The sequence below is a fragment of the Symphalangus syndactylus genome, chromosome 8 (assembly GCF_028878055.3).
Source record: "Symphalangus syndactylus isolate Jambi chromosome 8, NHGRI_mSymSyn1-v2.1_pri, whole genome shotgun sequence".
Lineage (NCBI taxonomy): Eukaryota > Metazoa > Chordata > Mammalia > Primates > Hylobatidae > Symphalangus > Symphalangus syndactylus.
Window position 1 is genome coordinate 55834315 of NC_072430.2, and position 16834 is coordinate 55851148.

General features: G+C 43.0%; 1 protein-coding gene across 1 annotated transcript in view; it reads right to left on the minus strand.

Moving 5' to 3' along the window:
• Positions 1–16834, minus strand: part of PRKCH (protein kinase C eta) — a 232002-nt gene that overhangs the window by 159445 nt on the left and 55723 nt on the right. Inside the window, exon 2 of the mRNA XM_055289164.2 lies at positions 2191–2254. Coding sequence (XP_055145139.1) covers positions 2191–2254 — 64 coding nt within the window. The remainder of the gene's footprint in view (positions 1–2190; positions 2255–16834) is intronic.

Below are 16834 nucleotides of genomic sequence, written 5' to 3' on the forward strand. Positions count from 1 at the left end.
AATATCTTTGTGACCCTATGACAGAGAGATCTCTTAAGACATAAAACATATGAACTACAAAAGATGAGATTAATAAATTGAACTTCATAGAAATTTAAAACTTTTGCTCAAAGACACCATTAAGAAAATGAAAAAGCAAGCCACAGACTGGGAAAAAGCAATCAGAATACCTGTTTCTCACAAAGGACTCATATCCAGAAAACATAAAGCATTCCTCTAAATCAATAATAAAAAGACAAATCCAATTTTAGAAAATAGGACAAAAGACTGGAACCGGAAATTATCAAATAAACAAACAAATGGCCAATAAGCATGTGAGAAAGTGCTCACCATCAGGGAAATGCAAATTTACCCACAGGATATAATTTCATACCCACTAGAATGTCTATGATGAAAAGCAATGGCCATAGAAAGTGTTAATGAAGATATGAAGTAATTGGAACTCTCATATGTTGCTGGTGGGAGTGTAATAAAACCACTTTGGAAACCATTTGGAAGTTTCTTCTGAAGTTACACATACACCTACTTTATTACCCAGCAATTCCACTCCTATATAATCACCCAAGATAAATGAAAGTGTTATGTCCAGAAAAATTTATGTGTAAGAAGGTTAATAAAAGCATTATTCATAATAGACAACAACAGGGAAAACCCCAAAAGTCCACCAAGAGGAGAATGGGTAAACAAATGGATGCTACATTTATATAATGGGATACTACTCAGAAATAAAATGAAAAAAATACTGATATACACAATGATATGAATCTTCTAGAAACTATGCTGAGTGAGTTGGTGGGACTGTAAACTAGTTCAACCATTGTGGAAGTCAGTGTGGCGATTCCTCAGGGATCTAGAACTAGAAATACCATTTGACCCAGCCATCCCATTACTGGGTATATACCCAAAGGACTATAAATCATGCTGCTATAAAGACACATGCACACGTATGTTTATTGCGGCACTATTCACAATAGCAAAGAGTTGGAACCAACCCAAATGTCCAACAACGATAGACTGGATTAAGAAAATGTGGCACATATACACCATGGAATACTATGCAGCCATAAAAAATGATGAGTTCATGTCCTTTGTAGGGACATGGATGAAACTGGAAACCATCATTCTCAGTAAACTATCGCAAGGACAAAAAAACAAACACCGCATGTTCTCACTCATAGGTGGGAATTGAACAATGAGAACTCATGGACACAGGAAGGGGAACATCACACTCCGGGGACTGTTGTGGGGTTGGGGGAAGGGGGAGGGACAGCATTAGGAGATATATCTAATGCTAAATGACGAGTTAATGGGTGCAGCACACCAACATGGCACATGGATACATATGTAACAAACCTGCATATTGTGCACATGTACCCTAAAACCTAAAGTATAATAATAAAAATTAAAATTAAAAAAAAAACTATGCTGAGTGAAAGAAACCAGACATAAAAGAGAATATACCGTATAATTCCATGTATATGAACTTCTAGAGTAGGTAAAACTAACCTGTGGTGAAATAAAGCACTTTACATATTGCCTTTGGGAGCAGGGGATTGAAAAAGGGTACAGGGAAATGTTCACAATAATGGAAATGTCCTGTATCTTGGATTGCGGTGTTGGTTATGCAGTTGTATGCATTTGTCAAAATTCAAATTGTTCACTTTTGATCTATCATTTCACCCCCATATAAATTTTATCTCAATTTTTAAAAAAATACTGGATGGGGGAGTAGAGAGTATGGTAGCCAGAGATGAAGAACAGAATCTCTTACAGGTCACAAATGAGATAGAGATTATAAAGAAGATAACCGGATCCCTAAATTTCTTTCATAGACATTCACGGGCAAACTAAAAGGTTGGCACAAAACCAAAGACGTAAAGTAGAGTTCCACAGTCATGAACCAAAAAGACGCAAAAACCATTCAGCTACAGTGACACTGGATAAAAACAAAAACTCATTGAGCGTGTTAAAGGAAACATGAGATTGCCAGATTTAGCAAATATATTTAATTTGGCAATCTGAACCAACAGACCACTGGGCAACAAAATACTAGCCAGCCCAACTTACGAAAGTGATTTTTGAAGCATCTCTTACAACATGCTCTTTTTTATTATTTCCATGATAGAAATTCCTACTGAGTGTAAACCAAGATTACATGTATTCTGGAAACTACCCAAAACTCATTCTTACCTTCAGTGAAACTCCCGGTAAGGGTTATTACCACAAATACTTTCCCCTCTGGCTCAAGATCCACCTAGAAAGAGAAAAAAAAATGTAGATTATATGTTAGTATTAAAATATTTTTGTGGGCCTTAAACAATTCATCACAGAGAGGCCTAATGTGTAAATCACAGCCACAAATCAAATAAATTTAAGTCTTTCATTAAATAGTAGAGTGGCAGGGAAACAAGTGAAAGCTCAAAAAACTGTAAAGACTGAAAAGCAAATCTAAAAGAAACCACATTTTATCAGTTTCCTTCCTCTTGAATTTTATTCTCTCCCATTTTTGGCTTGTCATAATATAGACAGGCACATCCACATACTTGGTAATTGTTTTTGAGATCTCCATATCTTATGCATATGGCTTATAAGAGCAGCATTTTACTAAACCACATGGCAAGAATATGAAATAGAGAAATAATGGCAACATACAAGGCAATGAATACATGTGGCTTGGTCAACTGCAAATCTTTAGTTTTATGGAGTAAAAGGTATAAAGAGTCTCTGCTACATATTTCCACCGAAGTCTAGTCAATCTTAAGGAAGCGCTGGGGAAGGAAGTTTAGGAACCTTGCATTCACTACTCTTTTTTTTTTTTTTTCTTTTTTTTTGAGAGAGGTAGTTTCACTTTGTTGCCCAGGCTGGAGTGCAGTGGCACGATCTCAGCTCACTGCAACCTCCATCTCCTAGGTTCAAGCAATTCTCCTGCCTCAGCCTCCTGAGTAGCTGGGATTACAGGCATGTGCCACCACATCTGATCAGTTTTTGTATTTTTTAGTAGAGACGGGGTTTCACCATGTTGGCCAGGCTGGTCTCGAACTCCTGACTTCAAATGATCCTCCCGCCTCAGCCTCCCAAAGTGCTGGGATTACAGGCATGAGACACTGTGTCGGACTGCTTCTCTTGATTAGTCACGGGAGTATCAACATACCTTGAAGTTACCTATCAGCTGAAATATCAAGACATGCATTCTGCAAGCAATGCAGCTTGAAGTCTTTTCATGTGGTGTTGTCCTCTGCACATAGTCCAGTTTCCTAAAGACCCCATGCAGCATGGCGCCCAGGATGAACAGCACTCTCTGGCTCTGTTCTGATCACCACTAGCTTAGGTGGGCGGACTCCCCTCTTCCTACCGGATGCTAACTTCACTATCCATGAACACCTCTAAGCCTTGCATTGTGAGGCTCTTGTGGACTCAAATATATGAATTTACAATTGTCCTTAAATAAATCTTGTCAGATTCTGCCCGTGGCTCCATTTTTATTTTATTTTTCTCTTTCTTTGGCTGTGGCTCCATTTCTGCCTTTGACCTTTCATCTGAAGAGAAGCCTGGCATATAGAGAAGCTTGAGCAGAGATACAAATGACCATTTTCGGTCAAATATTAAATTTAAATAAGCTGCAAATAAGTCACATGGTACAGTGGAAAGAGCCCCCTACTAGACCAGGCCAAGAACTCTAGTCTGATTCTGTCACAGCTGGTTCTGGACCCTGGGCAAGGTCCTTTACCACACTGAGCCTCACTCTTCCAATCTGAAAAGTCTATGGCATCATTATTTAGCATTTCTTCTTTTTTTTTTTTTGAGACAGGGTCTCACTATCTCCCAGGCTGGAGTACAGTGGCACAATCATAGCTCACTGCAGCCTTGAACTCCCAGCCTCAAGCAATCCTCCTGCCTCAGCCTCCCAAGTAGCTAGGACTATAGGCATGTGCCACCATAACCAGCTTGCTTGCTTATCTAGGTATGTATGTATGTATGTAGAGACAAGGTCTCACTATGTTGCCCAGTCTCAAACTCTTAGGCTCAAGCAATCCTCCCACCTCAGCCTCTCAAATCACTGGGATTACAAGTGTGAGTCACTGCGCCTGGCGTTGGCCTAGCATTTCTAACATAGCTTCCACATACAATCTCAAAGTTTTTTTTTTTTTTTTCAAGACAGAGTCTCCCTCTGTCACCCAGGTTGGACTGCAATGATGCGATCATGACTCACTGTAACCTCGACCTCCCAGGCTCAAGTGATCTTCCTGCCTCAGCCTCCCAAGTAGTTGGGACCACAGGCACATGCCATCATGCCTGGCTTAGAGAGGCATGTTGCCCAGACTGGTCTCGAACTTGTGAGACCAGGCATCCGCCCGCCTCGGCCTCCCAGAGTGCTGGGATTACAGGCGAGAGCCACCATGCCCAGCCAATCTCAAAGATTCTTAACAGTACTATTTAATTTTTTTTATTTATTGTATCTACCCATGACAAAGCCCCCAAAAATGCACTGGACTTACCCTAGGTTACCACCACATCCTGATTATATACTTTTTCAAAATAAAAGATGCCTGCTTTGTTCAGATTCAGAAAGCTTAACCTGTACAACAACCTATTCTTACAACCCTCCCTTTCTCTGCATAAAACCTGTTACCAATGTGGTTACCACACTATAAATCACCTCCCTGTTCAAATCAGCTACTCGTATCATGACTACTGTTAACAATATCCTCTTAACTATCTTAATACCACTTGCGAACCTTTATAGAACAGCTCTGAAAATAGAGCTCTCTAGAGAGATGACTAAACAGGATATCAGCCTCTAATTGTCTCCACTCTCTGCCTTGACTTGTTTCAAGTCAAAAATACGTTACTTTTAAAAGCCACTCCCACATCTTCAATATAAAGGCCTGCCAGAGAATACATACATACACATACATTCGACCTCACAACATAACTACTGCTGGCACAGGCACAGTTGCTGCCTGGCCACCTCCGCCATCCTGCAGCCCACAGCCAGCCCGTAAACTCCCTTCAACACTTCCCTGAGGGCCCACAAAGGCCTTTCCACCCCAAGATGGGTCAGGAGCTACTCTGACAGACAGCAGGAGATTCCACCAGTTAGAAGCAGGAGCTCTCACAAGTAGAACAGGTTTCCTTCCGCATTTTTGACCCATGTCACCCATTGTAGTGGAAAAGCCAGATTTAAACATGGTCTTCAAGTGTTGTCCACCTAGGGCATATGTGGTAAGACACTGGACCTTAGAACAGGGTTTTACAAACTGCAGGTTGAAACTTTTTAGAGAGACATGAAAGCAACTTAGTGGGTTGCACACAATGGGGATTTCTTTCTTTTTTTTTTTTTGAGACAGAGTCTTGCTCTGTCACCCGGGCTGGTGTGCAGTAGCAACATCTCGGCTCACTGCAACCTCCGCCTCCCAGGTTCAAGTGATTCTCCTGCCTCAGCCTCCCATGTAGCTGGGACTACAGGCACATGCCACCACACCTGGCTAATTTTTGTAATTTTAGTAGAGATGGGGTTTCGCCATGTTGGCTAGGCTGGTCTCAAACTTCTGACCTCAGGAGATCTGTCCACCTCAGCCTCCCAAAGTGCTGGGATTACAGGCGTGAGCCACCACACCCAGCCCACAATAGGGATTTCAAAGTAGAATAAAAACAGAACAGAAAATCTGAACATGCTACAGGTAGTAAGGAAAAGCACTGTTTCATGCAACTTTTGTGTGTAGTTTTGTATACATAAAAAAGGGTACACTAGATTTTAATGTAAAGATGTATTCCTTACTGTGTCACAGAGAAACAGTTTGAAAAATGTGGCTTTAGAGGTTATTCGTTCCTTCTATACACTGCTGATGGGCTGTTATCATTTATTCACGGCAGTTGCTTAGACACCTCCCAGTGACAACCAACTCACTACCTTAACAGCTGGCCTATTTCATTCCTGTACAACATAGACAGATCTTTCTCTATGAATACAAATGCAGCAAGACCAATAATTTCCACTCATTTACCTTAGTTTCACCCTCTACAGCTCCAGTGGACACTGTCTCTAGCTAGTACATCCATCCCAGCTTCTGGGAATAACACTTGAGCTTTATTTGAGAACTACCCCTCCCTCACATGTAGTCCAAATGGCTCATCTGGGATTCTGTCCCTAACTCCAGAGTGGACATGTGACCAGGCCTAGCAGATCAGAGCACTGACTGAACTCTGCACAGCTGGCCTGGGGCAGGCACATTCCTTCTCTCTGGCTATCAGTGTAATTACAACTCCCTACCCGGTATCAGCATCTACTGGTTCAGGTTTGAGCACAAAAATCCAAGTAGGTCCAACTAGGAATCCTGGATCTACAAGGAAGGGACAAGATCTCGCTTCTGCTAAACTTCAATCTGGAAGGACACAAACTTGGGAGTATCTGGCACCCGTGTTGTCCCCCCACTGAGCTACAGAATGAAGCCAACAAAGAGGGGAGAGCTGTGGGACAGAAAGATAACAGCTCTTCGTAACATCATTTAAACCCCTAGATCAAGCCTTGCTTGATTCTTTGGGATTTTTTTTTGTTATTTGAGCCTATAAATTCCTTTTGCCTTAGCCAGTTTAAGTAAGGGTTTCTATCATTTGCACTCAAAAAACATATCCAAATTGTCAGCCAAAGAGAATAGGTCAAATATTTGACAACAATTATCACATCCCTCTATGCCTTCTAACATCCGTGCTATCCCCTGCATTCTGCCTCCCTGCCTCCCACCAGCACTGAAACAGCTCCAGCAACTTTTGTGACGTCCTACTGTCAGATACAAAGATGTGTCTGTCTTCATCTCAGTTGATCTCTCTGCCGCATCTGATCTTGAGATCTTCCTCTTCATGAATCTCTCATTCCTTACTTCCAGGACACCACCCTTTCCTGGCCCTCCTCTCACTCCTGAGCCCTGTATTTACCCAGTAGGCCACGCCAGAAGCCCAGCTCCTCAAAAGGTACATTCAATCGCTCTCAGATCCCAACACGTCCACTCTTGAAGTCTCTCCTGGATCCACCCCTGCTCCACTCCTACTGCCGTGGTTCATCTGGCCTCCCTGAACGGCTTCTGGCTGCCTTCTATCTCCAGACTACTGTCCTCCAGCTGCTGCCAGTGACATGTTTCAAATATTAAAATCCGACCACATGGCTTCCTAACTTAGAAACCGTCAGTGTTTCCTCTCCTGTCCATGATAAGGTCCAAATTCTTTAGCACAGCACATAGCCCTAGACACTATACCCCTTCCTACCTTTCAGCCTAAGCTCTTCCCACCACTGCAGCTGCATACAACCAGTATCCCCATCTCTTAATTCTTGTACACTCTCCAGGGAGGTATGTTATTTCATTTATTCTGAGAGAGCAACCAAACGCATTATGGGTCAAGCAGCATACTGGGGAATATAGTCAAAATGATGAAAATTACACATTACCCATCTGTAGCTTATTGCCTAGTGATGTGGGGTATGTGATCTTTCTGGCTGGAAACTCCTTTCTTCCTTTTTATACTTGTCCAACTCCTATTTGTCCATCAATTCAAGACCCACCTGTATAGGGGGACCTTCTCAGACCTCTTTTGGGCAGGTGGGCAACTCCACAGCTGTTATGAAGACTACTGCTGGAACCCGCATCATGTTGTAGTCATTATGCCCTGTCCCCAAAGGAGACCCCACCTTGCATATAAGGGGACAGAAAATGGTTTGTGGAACAAATGAGTAAATAAAATAGACCTGGGTATCTCAAACTCTCAGCAACTTCATGTATCACATGGTTTTCTCCTCCTTCACCATTCTGGTCAGTTTCCTCCTGACATGCCCCAATTTCTCCACACCCCCATAAAAGGGTGAAGTCAGGCTGAGTGTGTGACCTGACCTTCACCAGCAAGAGCAAGATTATCACTGACGTTGATCTTGACAGTGACAGTGCCCTTTACCTAGGCAGCGAGAATACATGGGCACTCTGAGAAGCCCCAGTGACCCAGGCTGAGCTTGCAATGAACTAAAACCTCTGCATCTTTTCTAGGTGCTATAAGGCTTTGCTTCCCACATCCTGTGCTTGTGCAGTGGTTAGGCTCAAAACCTTCACAAAAACTAAGTGCTTCATTATTTTTTCTGCAATATTTTGGCTTGTTCCAGGTCACAGGGTTCACTGGATCACAAATCCAGCCAGTTCATTCACTCCCCTTCTCAGTTTTATGGCTCCCCAAATCAGGGTCTCAGGCTACCTATGTCATTGGCTAATGCACTGACAGAGTATCTAACAGAACAGAGCTGAGGTCAGAGTCTAGGGTAGCCCCACATAGAAATGAACACACTTAGCATTCTTACTATAACAGTCATTCAAGGAGCAATAAATACACTAACCCCCTCCCCTACAGACCACTTCTCTTGGTAAAAAGAACAACTCCTGGGCCCTTGTTGAAACCCAGATAACAGTGGTCTTTAAAAAAAATGTGATTCTTCTATACAAATAGACAAATGAACAAAAGTATAAAAACTCAGTGTCAACAAATGGTGCTAGAACAACTGGACATCCATACCCAAAATAACGAATTTCAACCCGCACATTGTAACTTATACCTAAATTTACTCAAAACAGCTCAGAGAAGAAAACATAAACACAACTTCAGCCTTTAGGGTTCTCTATGTTGTTTCTACTAGTCTGTCCTACACTTTTGAGTCCCTGAAGATCTATCCTATGCCTGGTTTGCAGCAGCCACTCGGGAAAGCATTTCTTGACTGAATGATTCCCAACGTGCACCCTCAGAGCCATCTAACCCTTGAGTTCTCATGCCAAGTAACCCCTTCCTCAAAGAGCTATCAGTGTTGAACTCACATGAATCAGCGCTGCCTCAAATATTATGCCTCCCCATCTGAACTTATCCCCTATCTCCCACATTGTGGCTGAGTAATAGCAATGCTAGAGAAGACCTGGGTCCTGGTGCTCTGTCCTGACCAGTCTGTGACATCAGGAAGGCCATTCAACCTCTTTTACCAAAGAATCACAGAGAGGGATTAAATATAAGATTCCCAGGCCCCACAGGTGATCTACTGATTTTAAATTTTCTGGGGCAAGGGAACGAGCTCTAGGCATCTGCTGTTTTTAGAAGTTCTGTGGGTAACTCTGATATAGCCAGACCACAGACCACCATCTGGGAAGCCTGAGCCAGATTCTCTCTAAGGGGCCAATTCCAGTTTTAAAGGGCTTCAATCCCATGTTTCCTCCTAAAGCTTCCAGTGGTCATCACTGAATCACTAGAACCACTGTTCTTCTGCATTCCCAGGCTTAAAATCCTGGAGCCACTCTGACTTGAGGCACTGTGACCATCTGTTTTTCCCTTTGTTCCCTCCATCACTCTAGGATCCCTGTCACTGCAGGCCTCCTCCCTCATCCTTTCTCCTGCAGTCATGGGACACCCCACCAAAAACAAAACAGCCTTTTCTAAAGTGCTGATCTCATCAACTTCCCCCTCTAAAGCCTCCGCTGGCCTCCCAGAGTCTTCAGAATAAAACACCCTGCTCCACCTGGCTTTCAGGACCACTTGGGCTCCCCTTTTGCTGCCTTCCCACTAATCTATGCAAACTTTGTTTTCAAAATTCCTTTCCTTCAATTGTCACTTTAGAGAGTTAAAATATAAAAAGAAGAAAAAAAATCACCTTTTAAAACCTGCTCTCCTAGTCAGGCCCTTCTCCTGGCTCTATCACTCAGCTACACATTTGCTCATGCCGTGTTCTCTGCTTGGAAAATCTGTCTCTCTTCACTGCACCTATCCATTCATTCATTTGAACCTTTACTAAATGACTCCCAGGGTTGGGACAACTGCCAGGTACTCAAGACTCCCCAGAGAAGCTCCTAGGGCTACAGGTTGGATGGGTCACCAAGCACAGAAGATGACACAGCTTCGTGAGCAGAAGGAAGAAACTGGTGCCAGGATTTGATATTCACATTGATCCCTCCGGTCTCAAAATTCACAGCTCAACTATTATTATCTTAACACTTATCTATACCTTGAACAATTACTTACATTTTCATACACATATCTCATCACTTGCAATAAGTCTGTAACCTCCATTCCAGCAGGATCTGACACTATATTCCCAAGGAGCCTCCTTGAACCAAGTAAACACTCAATATATACCTGTTGAGTTGATCTAAGAGCTAATTAAGGTCATCTGACCACCTCAATTTCCTCACCTATAAAAATAGGAATGGTAATATTTACTACAGAATAGTCCTACATGATAGCACTTTGTAAAAAATAAAAGCACTCCAAGATGGCTCCAAAGAATAACGGTGACATATGGATGACAAGGGCTCACTGCTTAGAAATTATACTCTGTTAGCTTGATGTACCCACTGGATCCCCAGCACAGCCACTCCTACACCCTCAGCCAAAGTTTGCTTTTCCTTGGCATCACTTTGCAGGAGTTGGGCAAGTACTTATATCAATGGTTAAGTCTCCTTGTCCATGAAACAAGAGTTGTCTAAAAATATTCTAGCTCTAATGTTCCATGATTCTGAACAGGCTTGGATAAAAGCCTGCATAAAGGACTCAAGAGAAACACTCATTTAATTAACTGGTAATAATTTACAACCATTTCCCTTCACAAAAGCCATTAGAATTGATCACAGACAGGAAACTTCTAGCTATATAACATTCATTTCAGCCTGGAATAAGCAAAGGGATCTAGCATATTAAAAGAAAAAAACAATTTTGGGGGAAAAGGTAGAAGGTTCATCTAGACTCTACAGGCTTTGGGCAAACCTCTGTAATAAAGTTGACAAAATTCAAATTACTGGCTGGATGGCTCTTTTCTATAGCTTTCCTAAGTCTTACTCTAGGGATAAATAACGAACCTAAAAACATGATAAAGCATTTCATGATTCTCTTCCACCTGAAACTGTCAGGCTTAAAAATGAGCATTCAAATTGCTACAGAAAAAAAATTCTAATAGGATTGTACGAATAACCTAACAGGAAAAAGGAGATCGTATTGGTTTTTCTTGTTTTTTGTTTGTTTTTGTTTTTTTGTTTTGAGACAGAGTCTGGCTCTGTCACCCAGGCTACAGTGCAGTGGCACAATCACAGCTCAATGAAACCTCCGTCTCCCAGGCTCAAGCCAACCTCTCAACTCAGCCTCCAGTGTAGCTGGGATTATGGGTGCACACCACCACGCCCGGCTAATTTTTGTATTTTTTTTAGAGATAGGTCTCATTATGTTGCCCAGGCTGGTGTCGAACTCCTGAGCTCCAGTGCTCCACCTGCCTCAGCCTCCCAAAGTGCTAAAATTACTGGTGTGAGCCACTGTGCCTGGCTGAGGCTGTGTTTCTAATAATAAAAACAACAGCTATCTCTTTAGCTTGGTCAACTGCTAAGTGCTTGACCTATATTATCTCTCACCTTCACCGCTTGCAGAGTTAAGTACTACCATCACCATTGCACAGATGGAAAAAGGGAGGCTCAGCGAGGTTACTGAATTGGGTGAGGTCACACAAACAGCGAAGGTCAAGCCAACATTCAGATGCTGGGAAGATGCCACGCTGGTGCCGCACCAGCCTCCCTTGAGGCTGCTCTGACTGCATCTGCCTGAGGTTCATCTGTTGCTTTCTCTCAGCCTGAAGCATGCCTTCCCTGGCTTCTGGCACATGAGGTCATCACACCACTCATTCCCCTGGGAGCCTGGGCAAGACTTGTGCCATCAGCACCTGAGGGTGCTTTCGCCTCACCTCCTCACTGCCAAGGCCACTGGGAGTGGCACCAGCCTGATGTGCCGCTGGATGGTTCTCAATGAGGGCCCAAGGCAGGAGCTGCTAAGCAAGTCTGTGCTGGGGCAGGGAAAATGCAGCAGGCAGTTTAGGTGCCATTAGTCAGCTGCCTGGAGAGTCCGAGTCAGCATCACATGCTGCAGACACACAATGTGTCCCCCCAATGTGGGAAGGGGTTTAAAGGAAAAGAAGTTGCAAGAGGCAAATACTACATCCCTGCTAATTTTCTACTTTCATCTCTACAACAATGAGACTAGGTGTTATGTGTTAAAGCATACTAAGAGGTATCACAGATTAAAAACTTCCAGGAAACAATGATGGCAAAAACTGAACAGAAAAGTAGGGCTTATCAAATCTGACTGGTTTCAAATGAAGGAAAACACTGTTATTACTTTATTGATTAAAGCCTTGGTCCACCCTTTACCCTGCTCAATCTGGATCCTATGTGAGGTCAGAGAGCAGGTTGGAAAAGAGCCCCAAGCCATGATCACAACTTTAACATTGCCTACCTGCCACTAGGGGAGGTCACCTGGCTTCGGCATCTCAAAAACAGAGTAGACTAAGCCTGTCAATCCTTTTCTATCTAATATTCTGAGGTTCCAAGTCCTAAACAGTTTCTGAACTTTGTACAGAGCAAGTAGACATCTGAAGACTACTAAAGAAACTTTCTAAAATACATCCTTATGGCTCACAATAATTCTTCCCCCTCCCAGCTGAACATCCCCACATGGTTGCTATAAATTTAAACTTAGAATTACTTCAAGTCAGATCCCATTACCCCCAGGTTCTAGCATAGGAAGTGTTATCATCTGGCAAAAGTAAAACTCTTTTACATTAAAATTAATTTTTCAAAGTTTTTCTGCCCATAGTAAAAAATCACAAATAGTCAAGTTAGATACCTCTGAGGACAAAACTATTTTTTCTCTAACAAGGAGATGGCTAACGGTAGAAATGGTCTACTGTGTGCTCTGGTGTTATGTGTGTGTCTCAATCTTTGATTCCAATATCTGAAGAATCGAAAATGTAAATTAAATGAAGGATGCCTTAGGATCTTCAAAATAGTCCACTGCAATTCCTCCCAGTTAAATTCCCAGGTAATGTAATTCTGTGCTGGAAGGCCTACCTGATACCTCCTCTGTGAATAAGGACAGAGGCTCTGAAGAGACCAAGCCCAGCCCATCAGGTCCAAAGCTTCTGGTGCTCCTAATGGACCAAAAGGAGTGGGGTGAGTTCTCCTGAAGAAGTCAAATGTCCTCTCTGGAAACCAGGAGAGGACTCTTGGTACAGCACAAGGATGCCAGGCAAGACTCTGCTCTCCAGAACTAAGAAGGGGTTGGCTGCAGTGGCTCACACCTGAAATCCCAACACTTTGGGAGGCCAAGGCACACCTGAAATCCCAACACTTTGGGAGGCCAAGGCGGGAGGATCACTTGAGTCCAGGAGTTCAAGATTAGTCTGTGCAACATAGGGAGATCTCATCTCTATAAAAAATAAAAACTAGCCAGGTGTGGTGGCATGCACCTGTAGTCCCAGCTGCTTGGGAGGTTGAGGTGGGAGGATCACTTGAGCCTGGGAGGTCGAGGCTGCAATGAACCACGATTGCAACACTGCATTCCGGAGAGCCCAGGTGACAAAGTGAAACCCCATCATAAAACAAAACAAAGCCAAAAAGAAATAAGAAGGTACTTTTCTTCTCCACCAATAAGGCGTCCCTAGGGACCTCATGGCAAAGGAGACCCTGGAGTAAGAAAGAGGAACCACAGAAGAGTAATTGTGCATCCCCTCCATATCATGTGTGTCCCCCACATCAAAGAACACATCAAAAAGGCACTTTCCTCGTTTCTGCTAAGTAGACCCTTCCAGAAGGGGAGCATACACTGTCCTTACTAGGAAGAGGTACTAAACAGAAGTGACAGGTGTGACCCTGGCTGGAGATGGGGAATATACTCCCTGCAGCCTCACAGCCCCCTTCTTTCTTTCACACCTCTCTGGGTCGCCTAGAGACAGTGGTCATCAGCCCCACAAGTGAGCCTTCTTTGCAGGGGAACTCCCACAATAAAGGAAAAATGTCTTAACAAACTGAAGATACCAGGTTAAAAACAAGATATAAACTAACCCAGAATAATTCTACATTGCTGATTCTCATCATCCATTGTAATGGAGGAAGAAGGCAAAAGCTCCAGCAAAACCAAAACAAGAACTTAAAACTACATATTTAGCATACATAAGCATTTCAAGATGTTTTAGAGACTTGTTTGCTTAATTATTCATTGCTCAGTCTCCAGGCCAACTTTGGAAGACTCTGAATCTGAGGGGGCATTAGAAAATAGATCAAGCCTATGTCTCTATCCCAACAGTTATTCTATGATAACACCTTTACTCCTCTTGGTCTTCTGGAGGGAAGGAGATGAAAGCTCCTCAAAAGAGGGAACGTTTGTACAATGCCTAGAAATTCAGGTGATGGTTTTCCAGCTGGACCTGGGGAGGGGGGGCATCTACACAGAGAGGGCGAATGTGCAAATGCACAGAGGATGTATAGGGGTTACAGATGATCAAATGTAAGCTGGGTAAATGAGACAAGTCAGAAATAGGGGTGCAGAGGAAAGTGCATCCAATCAATAATGGCCTCACGACATGCTGGCAGGCTGGTCCTTATCCCAGGGCAATGGGGAGCCACTGAGGGGTTTCAATCAGCAAAGTTACAAGGTCATACCTACATGTCAGATCCCGATACATGACTGTTGGGATTATAAGGGGAGAGAAGCTGGTGGTGGGAATTCATGTTCAAAGGCTATTCCAATGGTCTGAGTGAAAGACAGTGGTGACCTGAGCTAAGTCAGCAGCAGAAGGGATGGAGAGGAGGGGGCAGATAGGAGAAAGACATAGGAGGGAGCAGCAGCTGGACTTTTTGTAACTGATGCAGGTAGGGTGGAGGTGAAAGAGAAGGAGTCAGAATCACGAGGCAATGATGATCCCTGGAGCCATTAACTGAGACAGGGACTCCAAGGGGGAAGCAGAACTGGAGGAAAGACAAAGAGTTCGATGTATGACCTTTACCTATGACATCTGAGCATCTACTTGGCTGTCCTTAACAGCTTCTGAGAATTCAGATGGAGAGGGAGGAACACCACAAATTACAACCCAATGCGGTCTCAACTGAATAGGTCAGTGGCAACATCAAAAGCACTATTCAGTGCTGGGTGTGGTGGCTCACATCTGTAATCTCAGTATTTTGGGAGGCCAAGATAGGAAGATCACTTCAGGCCAGAGCTCCAGAACAGCCTAAGCAACAATAATAAGACCCCATCTCTACAAAAAAAATTTTTTAAATTAGTCAGATGTGGTGGTACATGCTTGTAATCCCAGCTACTTGGGAGGCTGAAGCAGGAGGATCACCTGAGCCCTGGAGTTGGAGGCTGCAGTGATCATACCACTTCATTCCAGCCTAAGTGACAGAGAGAGACGCTGTCTCAAAAAAAAAAAAAAAAAAAAAAAAAAAAAAAAGCCCTATTCAGATCAAGAGGAGGAGCAATCACTGGGCTAGGGCAAAGCTTTACCTGGGAAGTGGGACCCTGAATTGAGGCCTGAAGGCAAGTTTCAATTAGTGGGAAGTGAGACCATTCTGAGTCAGGAACACCTTGTGAGAAGAGATAGAACCAATATCAGAACACACTTGATCAGTGTCATTGGAGGAATGTCCATACAGGAGTAAGAGAGAAGGCTGGAGGCAAAATGTAGAAAGAGCTGCACCCCGAGAACTGTAACCTTAGGTTGCAGGCCAAGGGGAGCCACTAGAGGTTTTTGATTATGTAAAATGATAGAGATTAACATGTAAAAGGAACATTTTGTCTACTAGATCAATGAATAGAGAGACAGCTATGGTCTAGAAGTATCAACCGTTTGCTAAGGGTGAAATCAGTGAAAATTAATAATCATGTGAAGAGAGCAAACAAAAGCAGTGAAAAGGCCAATATGGAGTTTGGGGCCTGGGTATCCTAGATCAGGGTCAGCAAACAGCAGCTCAAAGGCCGATGCCAGCTGCTGCCTATTTTTGTAAGTTAAGTTTTACTGAAACACAGTCACAACCCTTTAGTTAACATATTATCTACAAGATGAGTAGTTGTGATTGAGACCTTATGGCCCACAAAGACAAAAATACTACTCTCTGGCCCTTTACAGAAAGATCTGCCAATCTCTGTTGCCACTAATCAGCCAGGGAACTCAGGGAAAGAACATGTTTTAAAGGGAAAGAAATGAGTTTAAATTTGGACACAAAAGTACTCAAATAGAAATATCTGGCAAGAAGTTGGAAATAAAGACAAATCGTGTAGTTAAACATAGGGCTGGGGTTATCATTTAGGAATGTTTCTCAAAAGGTAAACACTAAGTCTAAGAGCCGTGAAATTTTTCAAGAAAGAGCACAGGAAAAGAAGAAAAGAAAAAGCAAATTCACTAAAGGAGTGAAAGAAAGAACCAGAGAAAATACAATCTGAGAGATGGGAGGAGTCCCCAAGTTTAGCGTCATGGGACATGGAAACAAGCAGCTTCAAAAGAGAGGAGAAGCCAAATGTGCAGATATGGAAGATGAGGCCTTTAAAGGGGAGATGACAGTAGATGACCTGGGAGATGACAGGTAGACTTCTTCCATGATACCCCACCCCATCAATAGCAATTCTGTTGGAAAGGTCATCCTTACATTAAGCTGAAGCCAATCAATATCCCCATAACTTCCACCTGCAAATTTCATTACACCTCTAAAATTTACCTTGCCAGCATGGGGAAAGAGAGAGATGTGGAAAAACAGCACAGAAGCTGCAAGGAATACATGGTTTAATTAAATTGTACCTCATTTAAGTGAATTAGAAGGTAAAGCTAGAAATTAGAAGGTAAAGCTGGAAATGCAATGGACGAAAGGTTTGGATGCCAAGTTAAGAACCGAAATTTCATTTCAAATAATTAGGCTGCAACAGTCCTAAAACAACAGGCTGGAGGACAAACTAGAGGGGTGTTGACTGGGCTGGAAGTGCTGAGCAGAATTAAGAGACTGTCTCAGTGGTACAA